This window comes from Lissotriton vulgaris, chromosome 8, assembly GCF_964263255.1.
Source record: "Lissotriton vulgaris chromosome 8, aLisVul1.2, whole genome shotgun sequence".
NCBI classification, from domain to species: Eukaryota; Metazoa; Chordata; class Amphibia; order Caudata; family Salamandridae; genus Lissotriton; species Lissotriton vulgaris.
Genome location: NC_141696.1, coordinates 1,159,843,261 through 1,159,860,267, shown reverse-complemented (window position 1 = coordinate 1,159,860,267; position 17,007 = coordinate 1,159,843,261). Strand labels below are relative to the sequence as shown.

Here is a 17,007-nt window from a genome sequence, read left to right as displayed (position 1 = left end):
TGACTACGTCCCCCCTCTCACCCCCTTAACGGAACTCTGCTCTCCTGGTTTTTTTTTTTGGCCTTGACCTGAGAAATTCTACTATTTGTATATACATGAATATAGAGATAACTCTAACCACTAGTATATGTAGTAGACCTGTACTCTACCATTCCTATGTGACTCTTAGAGTTTATCCATTTCTATCTCTTCCTTGAGTGACGTTACAACTTGTACATTTGCAATTTTTTCTGTTTGTATCTCTTCCTTGTGTGACTCTACAACTTGTACATTTGCAATTTTTTTTGCTTGTATCTCTTCCTTGTGTGACTTTACCACTTGCACATTTGCAATTTTTTTCTGTTTGAGTCTTTTATGTAACTCATGTAATCCTAAGTCTTTATGTATCGCAACTGGTTCTTATGTAAAGCGCTCTGACACCTTCGGGTAATGTTCACGCTATATAAAATCGCATTAAATAAAATATCTGATTCTATGACCAAAGAGCAGTGATGCAAGTGGAAGAAAAATAATTATCCCAGGTTGTTAGCTGCACCATAGGATGACACTGAGACTCTGGATACTCTCACGGATGACAAGTAACCCTCAACAAATCTACTGATTGATTGATTGAAAGGAAACCTCTCACACTAATAGTTGGTTCTATAAGGAACTGAATTAAAAATGTTCCAAAATAGAACTAAAACTGATGTACCCCACACAAACTTTAGGACCAAAAGCCTAGATACAGCCCTAAACCATTAACTGAGGCCCTGCCAAGTCAGTGCATTTACGCCTGCACCAATTGCCAACTACACACAATTAGTGTTTTCCTGAGCCACCAGTTTCGTCAGCCACCAGTAAGTCAATTTAAGAACAGTTTCACAATTAGCATATGACTGCCTGATCACACCATCATGTTACAGTGGTGGGAACAACTTTAAATTATCTCAAAACGTCCCTAAATAGTTCATTTTATGTTGACTTTTTTTGTGAGGCTGTGCTCTTCCTCCTCTTTATCTGTTTCTTTATATTACTCGGAGGCAGGGGCGGTGCATCCATAGAGACGTGGGTGGGGGTGTTGACCCCCTGACCTCCCCACTGCATCACAGCACTTCGTTGGGATGACATGAAGCTGTGTCATCTGAACTGCTCATGTCAGATTGGCCGGTGTTTTCACTGTGGCCAGCCTGACATGCGTAGTTCAGGCTTCTACAATCAACAACTGAGAGGTATCTGAGAAGCAGAGGCACATCCCTGTAGGTCTCTGATGGAGGGCTGTGTTTGCCTGCTCCAGCCAATTTTAGCACCGCTCTTATGCTGTTTAGCATTGTAAGCAGCAAGAGAGGAGTGTTTGGATTGGCTTGGATGCTATTATCAGGCAAGCAGAGCAAATAAGGTGGAATTTTGAGTGTATTTGCAGCTGAGCCGAACGTGTGCTGTGCTGCAGAAGATCATTAAAGGTACATTTATTTTGAAAGGGTTTTGCATAATTTTTGATGCGGCCCACTACTTTTAAAATATAACAGCCGCACTGTTCAGATGCATATTATATTTCATATAGTGATGCATTAAAAGGTGAGGAAATGCAACTTGGAATAAGGGTACTTCTGATGGTTACATCTATGGAAAAAGAATGAACTTTGGTTACCCCGAAATGCAAGGTTTGCATAAGTAGTATTATAAGGAAACACAAGATTTGTAGCATAAGAAGGAGAGGGGAACTATGGAAGACATTTATTTCATATACTCTTAAGATGACAGGTTACCTGTTCCGCAATAAAAGGTGAATAATAGTTTACGCCATTGCAACAGTCCAAACCAAAGCATGCTCTGGATAATTTCTGTAGGATTATTTTCCATTAGAAATATACTTTTTACTTGGCTTGTTTGTTTTTACATTTTCAGAATCTTAATCATTATCAATTTCTTCTTTTCATGTCTGCAGAGTTTATGATCCTCTGAATCCCTTGAAGACAAGCATGGCAGAAGCAGTGTTGATTGACGTATTTGACATCACATTGAACTCTGAATTGTTTTGTGATCCAAAATGTATGCTGAATGTATTCAAGTGTGCTGATGAATATTATGGAAACTGCACGAAATGTGTTTACATCATGTGCTCTCAGATGCTGGGATCTGAAAGGAATGGGAGTCAAGAAGAAACCATACTAAAGGCAGCAAAGAACTTCCAAGTCTTAAAGCGTGGATTTGAGGTTGTGTGGAACTCAAGTAAGGCTGCTGTATTGTACTCTATTAAACAAAAACTTGACAAGGCTGATGTACACATTGTGAACATAATCTTGCCACAGTCTGCAGCACCTGCAATGGATTTTTATGTGGATAATCTATTCACTGCTGTTTACCAGTTTGAGTTCAAGATCTTGGAGAAAATGTGGGAAGGAGATGGCGCCAACAAGTCAACTTTATGTCAGAAAGCATTGAACAATGAAGAGCAGGTCCAGCATGCCCAGCGTGACATTACAATGTTTCTGGGAAGTCTTCAAGGTCTTATGGGGAATCTTACTATTCTCAAATCCTCCTTGATTTCAGGTAAAAATGTACACTTTTCTTAAATGGTTAGATCATTAAATTGCTTTTTAATGCCCATGCCGTGTACCTAGCAAAGGAAATATGAGGAAGACAAACCAATCAGAAAAATTACTTAAAATCGCATTTTAAAAATCAGAATGTTTCAATTGTATTGGTTGTAGGAGAGTAAGGTCTGCTTTCTTTGGTTACCCCCACTTTTTGCTGTGATTCTCTGGTTTTTCGACTTTAGTGTGGCTGTGGACCTGCTAAGCAGGCCCAAAGCCCAGCTGTCTTCTCTCTAAATTGATACCATGTACTTTAGGTACATACCAGATTGGTTAGGGTGTCACCCTTTTGAGCCCCTGTATAGTGTACCATAGGTACCCAGGGCATAGGTGCACCCTAGGCCTACCAGGGGCTGCAGCATGTATTGTGCCACCCCTGGTCTGCCTTCCAAACTGACACCACAGGTCTGCTCCCACTGCCTGGGTAAGGTGGTGTAATCACCCCTTACTTAGATATAGTATACCTATATCTATATATACATATAGACACATATACACCTATAAATCACTCCTATGGCAGGCCTTGACAATCCTGGAGGCAGAGTGCTTGGTTTTATGTGAGAGAGTGCCCTAGCATGAGCTGAGCCCCTCTGTAGCTTTCGGAACCATCTCCTTATAGCTGTTCTATGATATAGCCATACCATATACTCTTAAGTGCATTATAATCCTCTTGGTTAATGCTAACTTTGGTTTGGATTTATCAAAACATGTCATGTAAGGTGTCAGACACTTTGGAATACTACCCCCCCCCCCACCAGTCCTGGCGGCGGGGGTAGCATTCCACCGTTCTAGAGGGAGAAGACATGTAGTTACAGGTTTACCCGGTTAAAGTTAAACAGAGCCCCAGCATCTCATAATGGATGCTGCTGCCACAGACATGAGTCTGCCCTCCTGCTGCTGGATGAAACTCCGGCCGGGGAGGCCTGGACAATAGGTTTCCTGCCCAGGGAGGTGCTGGCACTTCCCCAGGCAGGCTCTTTGTGTATTGGTACAAAAGGGGGTGGTGATGGACGGAGCATCTGAACCAATCAAACACTCACACCCAGTTAACAGATCTGGGTGTAATCCATCACCATTCTTTAGCCCACTCTGCCACCCCAGTTCAGACATGGCCATATGCAAATCAGTCTGACCCTGTGCCTCATGGGAACAGTCCAGCCCGAACTGCCAAGCCATGCCTGACCTGGACCGGACACAATCTTCCTAGGACCGGTCTCTGGCATTACAGCCGTCTTCAGCCAGGCTTGCTTGAATCCAGTGGCAAAGTGAGCAAGGGATTCACGTCTGACCATACCCTGCCAACTTATGGCGAACAAAGTGGTACAAAAGGGGGTGGTGATGGACGGAGCATCTGAACCAATCAAACACTCACACCCTGTCAACAGATCTGGGTTTAATCCATCACCGTTCTTTAGCCCACTCTGCCACCCCAGTTCGGACATGGCCATATGCAAATCAGTCTGACCCTGTGCCTCATGGGAGCAGTCCAGCCCGAACTGCCAAGCCATGCCTTCCCTGGACCGGAAACAAGCTTCCACGGACCGGTTTCTGGCATTACAGCCGTCTTCAGCCAGGCTTGCTTGTATCCAGTGGCAAAGTGAGCAAGGGACTCACGTCTGAGCATACCCCGCTAACTTATGGCGAACAAAGGGCTGCATTCAGTGAATGCTTCCCAGACACTGCCTGGGCACACTAGGTGCCCCATGCATTTCCCAGTTCAAACCGGTTGCTGGGGCTCTCAGCCCCAGCTCTGGCGCAAAACTGGACAAAGGGGAAGGGGTGTAACCACCCCCTCCCCATCTCCACCCATAGGAGGGACCTTGAAGTTAGTCCCACCCCTAAACTTAGTATAAGTATAGGATCCCAGTCCCTAGGACTTTAGATTACCCTGAAAGAAACTCTGAAACATATATCCTGTACCTTCGACATTCCATTTCGACTGGAAGATGGAAGACATCTCCCTTGTGGTCAAGGATTGACCACCCTGTTCAAACAGGCACCAAAAGCATCCTTGCTGGTCTGCATTTTTTAGGCTCCCGCCGGATCCCGAAGAATCTGCGACACAGGACACTGACTTCCAGACATCTCTGACCCCAACCTTCTCTCACAGCAAAGCTGAGACCGATGGCGGATACGAGAGACATGGGACCGGAACACCTGGACATCTTGCATTTTTGCTACCTGCATCGACTTCCCGAGGTATCCCGAAGTTTTGCATTGGGGTGCTTGAAGCCCCTGACCCGAGCACCTTTTGCACTGAAGCTCAAAGCTCTACATTCCACGAGTGGCCCGTGGGCTCCATTTATGCATTTCCGCTCGACGTGTCTTCGCGGTTCCTAATCCGCTAGTAAGCCCCCAAGAAGACAATCCTTTATTTTAACTTACTTTCCTGGTTGCTCCAAGCTTGCTCCAACTTCCCTGCAAAGGAGAGGTTCCACAGACCTTGATGGTCTGCACCGAAGCCAATCTCAACATCCTTTGTGGTTTGCGTTTGCCAAGGCTTGTTGGGATCCAATCCGGATACTGACACCGCAGTCAACTAGATCCTTTGTTGGACAGCTCGAATCCAGCTCCTGGCCATCGTCGACGCCTCCTGGTCCTTGCAGCTGAAGAGACAAAGTTCACCTTTTCACCTGGAAGCACCCGACATCTGGTGGCATCTTTCTATCGCCCCCCCCTTGTCACTGACAAGTGGCCCAGACTCTTTTTCTCCTCTGCTTTCAAGTTCTTCAGATCTTCGATACCCCCGGACACTTTTCCTCTGGTCGCCTGCAGCACTTCTTTGCAGATCTCTGTTGAAAACGACGACGAAACCTGACACGAAAAGGCACCTCTGCACCCGGCTTCCCTGGGTGAGGTAACACAAGTACTCCGGTGCTCCCGTGGGTCTTGCCTCTCAAAGTGTCCTCAAAGTTTAAAAGGGTTCCATCGTAGTCCATCCGGAAGTGTCCTTAAATTGTAAAATTGTAACTTGTTTGTTTCGCATAGAAAGTCAATGGTAACCCGCGGCAGTGTTTAGACACTGCACGCGTCTCCCGTGGGCATCCTACTTCCTAACCTTTGGTTGTTTAGCATAGCCCCAGAGATTCCACAGGCCCCAGGCCTGCTTTCTATTTCACAGGTGGTTCTTATACCACTATTTTAGTATATGGTTTGTGAGGCCTCTAGTGCATAACGTATACTGTACAACTTATCGTATGCTAATTAAGTTCCTTGTATTGTACTTTTACCTCTGACCTCATAAAGAGTGCAGAGGAGTTCTGTTTAGAATAAATACATATATATTTGATATATACCTTGTGTGTGGTGTGCTTTCATTTGGCACTCAAGAGATTATAATTGGTAAAACAACTAGCCTAATTCGCTCTCTGAAGTCTTAGCCTGAAGACTGCTCGCCATTGCTACCCCTAGGATAGCTTTCCATAAGGTTGACTTTACAACCACCATCAATACGGGTCGATTAGACTGGTGCAAGGTGCCCACTAGAACTAGTGGACATCATATGCCAGCCTAACTTCTCACATTGGTTGATAAGCATTCTGAGGATGCCATAGGCCATTTTTCAATAGTAGTGTTTTTCTTCTTGCCCACATCTTTTGATATTGAACGTTCAAAGACAAATAGAAATACTTGACTTAAAGGGCATTAACTGGTGCGTCTCTCTAAGTGTGTGACGCTCACATGGCTGAATGTATTTGCAAACAAATGAGAAACTGGATTCTGCCGTGGTGCACTTGGCGGTTCACGCGAGTTGTCATCAGTTCAGATAAATATATTTAATTAAAGATGTACTGTGCTTTTTTTTTACCATTACCTGTCATTTAGGACTGTAAGGTAAGATTTTATTTGCAAATGTTTTTTAAGAGTCATTTTGCATTTTTTAAAGAAACTCTTCTGTTTTTAGCAACCTAATGAAAGACTGTAACTCAAATTTAATTGCATCTTTTAAAAAATATTTAAGTTCAAGTTTTTTCAAGTAATGACAGAAAGACTTCGCCTGACGAGACCCTGATTAAACATTTGATTTAAGTGTAAAGGCAGTACTTAAGGCACTGATACCACTCATGAAAGGTGCAATCAATTCTGCCCATTTATGAAAAATGACAGTACATTACTATTCATTTTTTATTATATTAGTCTTCTGTTTGAGTGGAGCGCCACAAAGTGCTTCAATCTCTTCTGGATTCCCTTGCTCATTTAGTCCCTGTTTTACTTCCATTTCCTTTTCATAAGAGCCCCTGTTACCTTCCCCTTTTATGGGAAGAATTTATGGTCTTGGAAACCACCTAACGTTACTGACATCATGGTCACACTACCTGTGCATCACTACTTAGTTGTTAAAAACTGTACTGGAACCTGTCCCTCTGGAGCTAAAATCCTATCTTTCCTGCAGTTATTTCATCTTATAAATCATCCCAAAAGATATGCTTCATGTACAATCTGAGGGATTTTGTTTTTGAACATTTCTAAATTGTCACTTTCAAATGACTGTAATGCAGGGTGTAAAGTGGTAACTAGGATTTCTCTCAAGCACAATAAACACAAATAATGAACTTTAGTCGGAGGCACACAGTGCACTTGAAATAGTAAAAGATTTAGGCTGAATTCTCCCTTTGACTCTTTTATAGTGTATTTATTTATTTATTTATTTATGAGATTTGATAAAGCGCGAACGAATGCCCTTGGGCGTCTCGGCGCTGCAACTTCTGCATCATATTCTCTCTACAAATGTATGATCTGAGACATTACTGGTTAAACAGCCAAGTTTTAAGATGTTTTCGAAAGGACCAGAGAGAGGTGCTGGTCCGGATTGACTGAGGTAGGGTATTCCACAGCTTTGGGGCTGAAACCATGAATCGACGGTCTCCCCAGGAGACCCTCCCCTTCTTGTACCCCCCCTTTCTCTTAGTCCGAAACTGTTGTTAGCGTACCTCAGAGTGGCAGGATTGGAAACACCGCTTCTCAACGAGGTTAACGCAGAGCTCTAAATGGCCGGTGCCACATATGCATGAACTCGTCATGCATGTGGTCACAAACCGTTCCCCGCTGTGCTTTGCCATTGTGGCCCAGCTTTCAATGCACCTAACCAGACCCGGACTCAGGAGACAAGGGCAACCCTCTCAAAAAAGCTCATACCAGCCCCCTGTGTGTGTCTCCTCGTTCTAACTCTATCTTCCCGTCCATCTTTCTCTTGCTCTTCTCTCCTTTCGCACTTTTCCCTCTCTGGTCTCTTTCTTTCTACCTTTCTCCTCCCTCCCTCGCCTTCTCTCTCTCTCTTGAAGACTCCCTATGCTTGCTGAATTTAGCCTCAGGTAGCGGGAGGAAATGACAGAGGCACCAGGAGCGGCCCTGGGCTTTCTAAGCCTGTCGCCAAAGGCGCAAGCCCACTGGGGAAATGCCTGGTGGACCAAAAGGCCTGTCCAGCCTTGCATCTAGTATTGGAAAAGTTAATTATGGGGAACCACGAGCACTGGCAGAGTCAGAACATTTGGCTTTGCCTGTGTCTGATTTGTTTTCAACCACTGCTGCATCTGACATTTTTTGCACTCTTTATTTTCCATTTTCTGTTCCCCTCTCGCTTTAATTTATTCTTCTCTCACTTATACTTCCCTAGCCTATGTTCTCATTTTTACTTTGTGTTCTTCCCGCGCTAGTGTGTGTCCCCCATTGCCAGTCTGTTTTTGTTGTGTCAGCTTTTAAGGGCAGTCTAACTTCCTGCTCCATACAGGGCTTGGCCATGGGTCGTTGACTAGCATAATGGACAAAGAATGTTTTGTGCTCATGGTCCAGCTTTAGCATGACGTACAAAGAGTAATAGTTTATGGAAGTAGGGATAGATGCAGAGTTGGAGTGATGACATTGAGTAGGGAATGCTTTCTCTAACATTACGTGTATTTGCATAGTACAGCCAGACCTCTCCCTACCCTCTAACCATAATGGCCACAGTGCTATCCAGCTGGGGCATGGGCTTGACCCTGGTATTGGTTGCCAGACTTGTCAGCACAGCCCAAGAAGGCCAATGCATTATAGTACCAATGTGGCATTGTATTGAAAAATGAGGGAGAAACATTAATGCAGGATAGGTGGAGGGAGAGCTGGTAATTATAGGGAGAAATGAAATAGACGGGCTAAATTAAGAGTGAGAGAAAGAGGTATCTTTGGTGCTGGACGGAGCTACAGCCAAAAAGATAGTGGTCAATGGCTAGTGGTCCATTCTGAGAAACATTTTACCAGCCCTTCCCATTGTATAGTGGTGGACTGCACTGTCCCAGTTATGCACATACTGTATAGATCTCCTGAGACCTAGCCCCAATCAAGAAAGTCGTTTTAATAGAGACACAGGAAAAGTGCACCAATCTGGTGCTGATCCTGTCTGATTTTCTAAATATTCATCTTCATAAGTCTTTACTAGTATTGTGTCCCGCTAGAGTAAAGACTGTTGAATGTTACCGCTCAGGGCTAACTTTAGTGCTGGTTGCGCCCAGTGTGACAATCTTCTTTGCACCCACCACGCTCCTACTTCTCCACTGATTCCCCCACTACCACCCTCCAACAGTGACCCTCATCTCTCCTTAGCTCCTCTCTCACGTGCTTTTCATTTGTTTTATATAGTTACTCACATCAGAGTAGGGTGTTAGAGCACTTTACATCACACACACCTACAGAGAAAATTAATTATATGTGTGTAAATCAGTCTTTAGGAAATGTTGCTTGAAACAATTCGGATTACACGATGTAGGAATCACATGCAATTCATACAAGTAGGCAGTATATTTGAAGAGTGTTTGGTCTGGAGAAGCGTAAACTCAGGATTTAAAAAGTACCTTAGCGGCTTGGGTTGGCTTTACTTGTAAGAATGTATTTCTACCTAAACGAACCCTTTTTGGGAACATTAGGATAATGAGAGAAAACACGTAATGCTCTAACCTATACCATACCCTTTGTATGCATCTCTTTTCTGCCTGTTCATAGTTCACTGTGTTTTATATTAGGATTGTAACTCATTAACTACAACAAAAAAAAGTATTTCTGTGACAAAAGTAGTAACCCACTGGGCTTATCCACATAAAATACAGTTCTGTGATCTGCATGGTACACGTTCTTTGCAGCCAGCATATTAACCTGCGGCTCTGCATTATGATGAGTGAAAACTCTCTGTAGACAAAACTCTGCTCTCTCTCTCTAGCAGGAATGTTAATCACCAGAGTTATTTTACCATTGTTATTGTTGCCTGAAAACTGCTGGATACGCAAGGACCTTTGCAGCAGGTGCTTTTACCCCATGGTATTTCTAAACACAGCGCCCCCCCAAGGTCAGGGCGAGATGGGGCTGCACAGGTTACACTGCCCTAAAGCTGGCCCTGTTTCTGCTGATACACACCTCACTTTGAGTATACATGATAACAGGAATACAACATTGGGCATTGCAACATTGCCTTAGACGCAACATTTGAATTTGGAACGAGTTCATCTTCATGGTTGTTCAACTTTGGTGTAATTTGCTGATCCTACCAACAGAATCTTGAAACCGTGACCAATCTCAGACTACAGTGATTACTTTTGTACCATGAACCTTCCTCATTACAGGAAAATAAACATTTGGGCACTGGATGGGGAGAACATTTAATTGACTCTTAAGTCCTGCCTGACAATCCTTGCTCATACGTGTAAAACATTTAGCACACTTTCATATGTGCTTTTAACCAATTTCCACCCTAGTCCACACCTAGTTTAACACATGAATTTTAATTTCTGGTCTTTGTTGCACCTTCTCATTGCTTGGTGGTATCTCCTCTATGTGCCCAGAGTGCAACCTATTCTATTTTACTGCCTTTCATTTGGATCTAAAGTGACTTCATTGTTCACTGTTTCCCAACTCTCTTACACATTCCTCTTCAAGGGGATGTCTCGGAATCTAAACGACCGTGTTGAAAGATTTCAGGGACCACATTGCTAACCATAGCCGACCATCATTAGGTTTCCATGTTAGTCCCTGGCCATTTCACTCAATCCAGCCTAGCACTTGTTTGCTCTCTACTGCCTCCCTCGTTAACCCTCACTATTAGTTCAACTTTGAATATAGTTTACCCTCTTGCCTGCAGGGCTAATTCCCCCACTGTGCTGGGGGTGGGGGGCGCTCAGCACCCTGTGCTCATGACGAGCTCAGCTCTGTGTGCTCATGACAAGCTGAGCTTGTCACGGCCACACCTGTTTCTTCAGAACGTTCAACACAGCAGGGGAATTAGCCCCACGTGCGAGCGTTATGACCACTATGATGAGCTAAGCTTGTCATGAGCACACGGCCACTGTGGCTCATGCTGAGCTCGACATGAGCATGGGAGGGGTTAAAGAAAATTCCGAGAGTTCCAGTCTCCCTGCATTGCTGCATTTTTGCAACACAGCAAAGTGGTGAGTGGAGTGCTTGAATTAATCTCAGCCAGTGATAATTACCTGGATAGATTCCAGTCCATTGTTCTTCTGTCCACTTAGCCAGTCTAGACCGAGACCAGCCATATGTCAATCAGACTTGATCATGCTTCAGTAGCAACAGTCCAGCTCTAACTGCTAGGCCAGGTTCCCCCTAGACGGGAACACAAGCCACTGCTGACCAATTTGGATTGCCGTAGGCCTGGTCAGTGAAGTGCAGCTTGAGTTTGAAAGCACAATGAGCCCCTGACGCATGTCTTGACATACCCATCACACTAACAGCATCTCACGTAAAAATGCAAAGAAATTGATGTATGTAATGCTTGAATTAATATCTGCCACTGGTAATTAATCTGGTTGCTTTCTAGTCCATCACATGTTTGTCCACTGTGCCACTATAGACATGCCATAACCCTGCATCTTAGACCCATGGGGAAAGGCAACATTTACATTGATGATGACCATGCTCCAGCTCATGGCCATAAAACTACTTTTCCTTCATTACTTCCCATTGTGTGAGCGATGCATTGCATCATGACTTCCAATGTCTCTCTCAACAGGAGAAACTGGCCAATACTTGCGCTCATGTTGTTAACTGTTTTATTGCAATACCTAATTCACTTGAGGCCATGTTTTTCTCATGTCCTTTACATTTTAACAAAATATAAAAGTAACTTTTTTCAAAAGATTGGACTCAGCCTCCAGCATTTACTGCAGGTAATGCCAGGGTTACCAATCGTTGTCAACCCCAGCACACAGATATTTAGGCCATTTTTGGTGCTTCTTTATGGCTATTATCTGATTTGTTAGTTTTCAAGATAATGCCACAAAGTTTTCTTGAACCTTGTTAAACTATTAACCTTGATGAACTGTTATAGAAATGAAGATTCAATTTAAGGCACTCTGTCTGACCTTTAAAATTCTAAAATGGTCCTCTCCTGAGATTTTGTCTAATCTGCTGATCCCCTATGTATCTACACGCCAGCTGCGCTCGGCCAAGCATTTCCTTGCCACGGTCCCCCGGGTGAAGCGTCTTAGAGCAGGGGGTCGGTCCTTTCGGTACCTTGCTGCTAAACTATGGAATTCCCTCCCTATGCAGATCCGCCGTCTAGACTGCCTTCTGTCCTTCCGTAAAGCAATTAAAACTCTCTTATTTCCTAGGGCCTAGCTTCCACTCCTAGGGTCTTGCTTCTGCACTCTGTTGGCATGGCTATAAGCACCGGGACGCCTCTTCGCTGAAGCATCTGTCGCGATATACAAAACTTCCAAATAAAATAAATAAGAGTAGAAAGAATTGTGAAAACAGCACCAAAATAAATCTGCCACTCCTTTCTTGAATTTTAATTAAAGGTTGTGTTGTCATTCAACAAATCAAATTCCAAATGAAGTGTTGTGAAAACAATTAAATAATAATATTTTGGATTGGTTTGATTTGATAATGTATAAGACACACACTGCCAAGTGAAACGCTTTTTGATATTGTAAAGTTTATTAAAAAAAGAAGACTATGCCTCACTGGGGAACGTAATAGTAGTTATGCTGGCAAGATGGCTCTGTGAGGTAAAACTTACATCTGCTATAATAGTTATATACTGGTGAGAGTTCAAATCCTAACAAGACCTAATTAGCCTGGTAACCAGTATGGATTACTATACTGGCCACCTTGAAATCAGACAGCGTTTTCTGTTTATTTATTCCCTTTTCATTTTCTTGTATCGCTGGTGGAGCCAGTCCCTTGTGCCCAGTGAATTTAGTTCCTTATTTTAATGTTTGCCTACCACCTGATAATCTTTGTTATTTTGACTGATTATAGTTTATTGTTTCTCTCTTTATTTTAGCGAACTTTCTTTTCCCAGTAGGTGCTGTGGTGGACCCAACCATCTCACACCAGTAGCAGCTGGGCTCAAGGTCAATCCTAAGTTTGGCTCCTTGTTTTGACTTCTTTTATTTCTATTTCTCTGGTGTGGCTGGTCCCACCTCCCAGCATGTCCTGCTGGCCTGGTATGCAGGGCAATGCAACTAGTAAAGAAGATGCCCTTATAGCACACTAAAGTCAAACTTCTCTATGGCTGTCTGCACCTAACAGGTCGTGATACTGTCTCAATCAGTGCTCAGTCAGGTATGGCCCCTTCTTCGCATCACTTTTTTTCTCTTTTTTTATTCTAAACATGAATTGTTAGCTCAACGCTTGACCTACATTCAGCTCCAGCTAGTAATCTAGAGAAGCTTATCAGATGCAGCCTTCTAACTGGCACACCCCAAAGCAGCAACGTCTCACAACCCTCATTCAGCTCCCTTATTTAGCCACTCAGGGTAGCTTTTCTTAATTTTCGTGTTATTCCAACACATGCTTTGGTCATTTCCAGTCTTATCAAGGGCAACCATCTGCACTTGGTTGGGTCCGGCATTATTGAAACTCTTCTCCTGCATTTCCATCTCCCTCCTTGACTACTGTAGGGATAAATGTGGCTTTGGTGTTGCCATTTTTACTCATAATCTTTTCTCTTTCACACTTCTAGCCTCCCAGTAGCTTACTAACGCAAAAGTGCTCTCCGTTAAGATATTGCTATCAGTAAAATGCTCTTTTTCTTGCATGTTGATCTACCATCTGCCAGGCAGCCTAGTCTTGTGTCTCCCAGAATTTATGGGCACTCCTTTTGGTCATTTCTACAGCTTATTCCATGCCCATTTAAATAGGAGACTTCAAGTCTACATATGGATGAGAAGACTGACCCCCACCATCTGCGATTTCTGTCTCTGATTCTCCCCTGCCTGCTGAAACCGCATGTATGTCACTCACCTGATCAGATTCCTTGACGAATTATTGCAGAACATTCCACAATACTCAACTTTAAATTTGTTCCAGTTGGATTGTCTGACCTACACTAAATTACGTTTATATAGCCATTTCTTCTATTTCCCAAATTTCTTCCCTCTCATTAATTTTTTGATATGACTGGAGAAAAAGTTGCCCTACGTATCTATATTCAATTTTAACCACAGCCATTTGAACACCCCTTTTGGGTTCTTACCCTTTTGACAAAATTAACAGTATCTGTCTAAGTTTCCTATCCACTCTCAATACTTTTATTCCTTTTATTGTGAGATTACTAAAACCCTCTAAAACTCATTCCCCTGGTACCACTTGTGTTTTTTAAACCTATTTAAATCTGTCACGAAATACACTGAAGGCTGCTTGAGGAAAGAATATTATCCTGAAAAAAAGGCTGAATAAAATAACACCAATAAACATTAGAAGCATGAACTTCAGGCGGCAAGCATTAACATTACACTCAGAGAATCTCCACCACTCACTGCAAAAAAAAATATCTTCAGAATTCTATCTGAATTCTCATTCACATCACACCTGTTTTCTTGGGCGCTGCCTTTGGTGTCTTTATGTAATTATCTCACCTGCAAATGTTTAAGAACATTTGAGGCTATTAGATTTCGGATTTTGCATGATTTCTCAAATCAAACTTCTGTTCCTTCCTATTCGAAACATATAGGGCCCGATGTAGGTGGCCTTTACCGGTCGGTAACGGCCGATTTCGGCCGTTACCGACCGGTAAATGGGTCAATGAGATGTAGGGGGACCTTGTTTACCGATTCGGTATTTTTACTGAATCGGTAAAGTTACCGAATCTGTAAAATACCGAATCGGTATTCATACCGATTCGGTATTTTACATATGTAGGTGGGACTCTTCTGAGTCCCAGAGGCCTTACAGAATCGGTATTTTACCATGAAATAAAACCTCATGGTAAAATACCGATTCCGGTGTGCATGCACATATGTGCATGCACACCTATGCCATGTGACAGGCAGACCTGCCCTTGGGGCATGTATGCCTGCCACATGGCACCCACTCCTGTATTGGGGGTGCCAGAGGGTGTCAAAGTGACACCCCCTGCACCCTTGATGGATTCGGTATTTACCGATTCGGTAAATACCGAATCGGTAATGCCCATTGATTCCTATGGGCTTCAAAGCCCATAGGAAGCAATGGGCATTACCGATTCGGTATTTACCGAATCGGTAAATACCGATTTTTACCGAATCGGTAATCAAAACATCTGGTTTACCTACATTTCCCCCCCTCCAATTTACCACTTCTTAAATACCGAATCGGTATGATTCGGTATTTAAGAAGTGGTAAAGTGGAGTTTACCTACATCGGGCCCTTGGTCTCTTGTAGGTCTGATTTTGAGCTACTTATACCGCCATTACTCCACCATTTCCTCCCAGCTGCCATTTTCCTATCCGCTTCATATCTCAAGTGAAAAACTTGCTTTTCACCCCTTTGTTAGATATCATTTGTTTTTCCATGAGCTTGGAACTGTTCCATCTTCCTTTAAAAAGGCACTATAATTTCTTCAATCGAAAATCATTCTTGACACTACCTTTCCTTTCAGCTACTGGCCTATCACCCTTATGCCCACTGCGGCCAAGATACAGTAATCTTTAATAGCTAACCAACTTTGTGCCTTTTTAGAATCGTGTCTCACACTTTTTCGACTGCCCAGCCTCTGTTGAGATGAATGCTCTCTTCAACTCAGCTTGTCAGACATCCGAGAATGAATTGTGGACGTTAGTTAAAATTGAATGTGGATAAAACAGATCCTTATCATCCGGGTCATTCCCAACCTATAGAACCCCCTATTTTATCTCTTTTCCAACCCTAATAAGAAAGTACTTCTCTGTTGAGCCTCTCTGACAGCTTCTATATGCTCATGAGATGATATTCATGCACAGCATGAGTTTTCTGAGGGAAGGAAGTTGAACAACCATGGTCGTATGCAGTAAGCAGTCTCCAAAACCGTCATCTGCTACACCAACAGTCCACTGACATGGCGCTAATGGTCCATCATTACAAACGTATCTAAAAGCGTTAACTGGAATTTAGGGCGCAATTACAATTATGGTGGGACCGCCACTGTCTGTCTGTCGGACATTATGATGGCGGGTGGATATTGGGCGGTCAGAGAGACCGACCGCCACTGATCCGACTTGCTCAAGGAGCCCGTCAGACTGCGGAGGGGCTGCAATCCGTACAATGGTGGCGGTGCCTGCTCAGGCACTGCCATAGGTATTACACTGTCCCTTGCCGCTGGCTGTTTCATGGCAGTTAACCCACCATGAAAATACAGGTTGAATGGGACTTGGGGGCCCATAGCTGCCCGCCCTTCCCCCTGACCTCCGATATGGGGCACGCACCATGCAGTCCCTGCACCAGGTGGCAGGCCCTGCGTGCCACATAGTGCAGGGATATGTGTAATGCTTTTACTTTGGACTGCGGTGTGTGCTGCAGTCCGCAGCACATGCCGCAATACAAAATATACAGATTATGACCGCTGTAAATGCAGTCGCATCCTAATCCCAATGCCAGGACCACCGACAGCTAGCAGGACGGTCCCCTTCCTGACAGAATGGCGGTCCGACCGCCATCATAATCATGCGCATATTTTGGGTCATATTGGTTTTAAGGTTTTCAGTGAGGTATATTTCATTCATCATTATATATCCTTCACTATAGAGCGCCATACGATTTTCTAAAGAGTTGCCGTTATCAGAGAAAAATCGTTAATTGATGTAATCCACCCTAGTCACCTGTTGCTGTATTAAGCATGACCTAGTCTTAGGAACATGTTTTTATACCCTATCTTCTCTACATTGATGCATTATATTGAAGAAACCTAATCTGCCCAACAGATTCCATTTTCATACATGGCTTTACTACAAGGGAAGGTGGCATTTCCATCATTGAAACCCTCAGCTCCCTGAACCTGTTCAGCAGTTCCAAACGCAAGGATCCAAAGGCAGTGGTGACAGAAAACTTACACCGCTTGGCAAAGGCTGCTGGGTTCCATCCAGATACATATCGCCCTGTAAAGGTACGGTAGTTGATGATAGTGCCAATAAACTGTGATATCACATACTCCTTCTTTTACAATACCAATGTTTAAAATTAATACGAGTCAAAATATTACTGTGCACTGTTGAAA

At 43.5% G+C, this 17,007-nt stretch overlaps 1 protein-coding gene across 2 annotated transcripts in view; it reads left to right on the top strand.

Annotated features, from left to right (window-relative positions):
• The window catches only part of LACC1 (laccase domain multifunctional purine nucleosidase 1), a 123,576-nt gene that overhangs the window by 36,241 nt on the left and 70,328 nt on the right, over nt 1-17,007 (top strand). For both annotated transcript variants that reach the window (XM_086935018.1, XM_086935019.1), the window contains exons 2-3: nt 1,928-2,532; nt 16,715-16,896. In XM_086935018.1, the coding sequence (XP_086791144.1) occupies nt 1,962-2,532; nt 16,715-16,896 (753 nt within the window). In that variant the 5' untranslated portion in view covers nt 1,928-1,961. The remainder of the gene's footprint in view (nt 1-1,927; nt 2,533-16,714; nt 16,897-17,007) is intronic.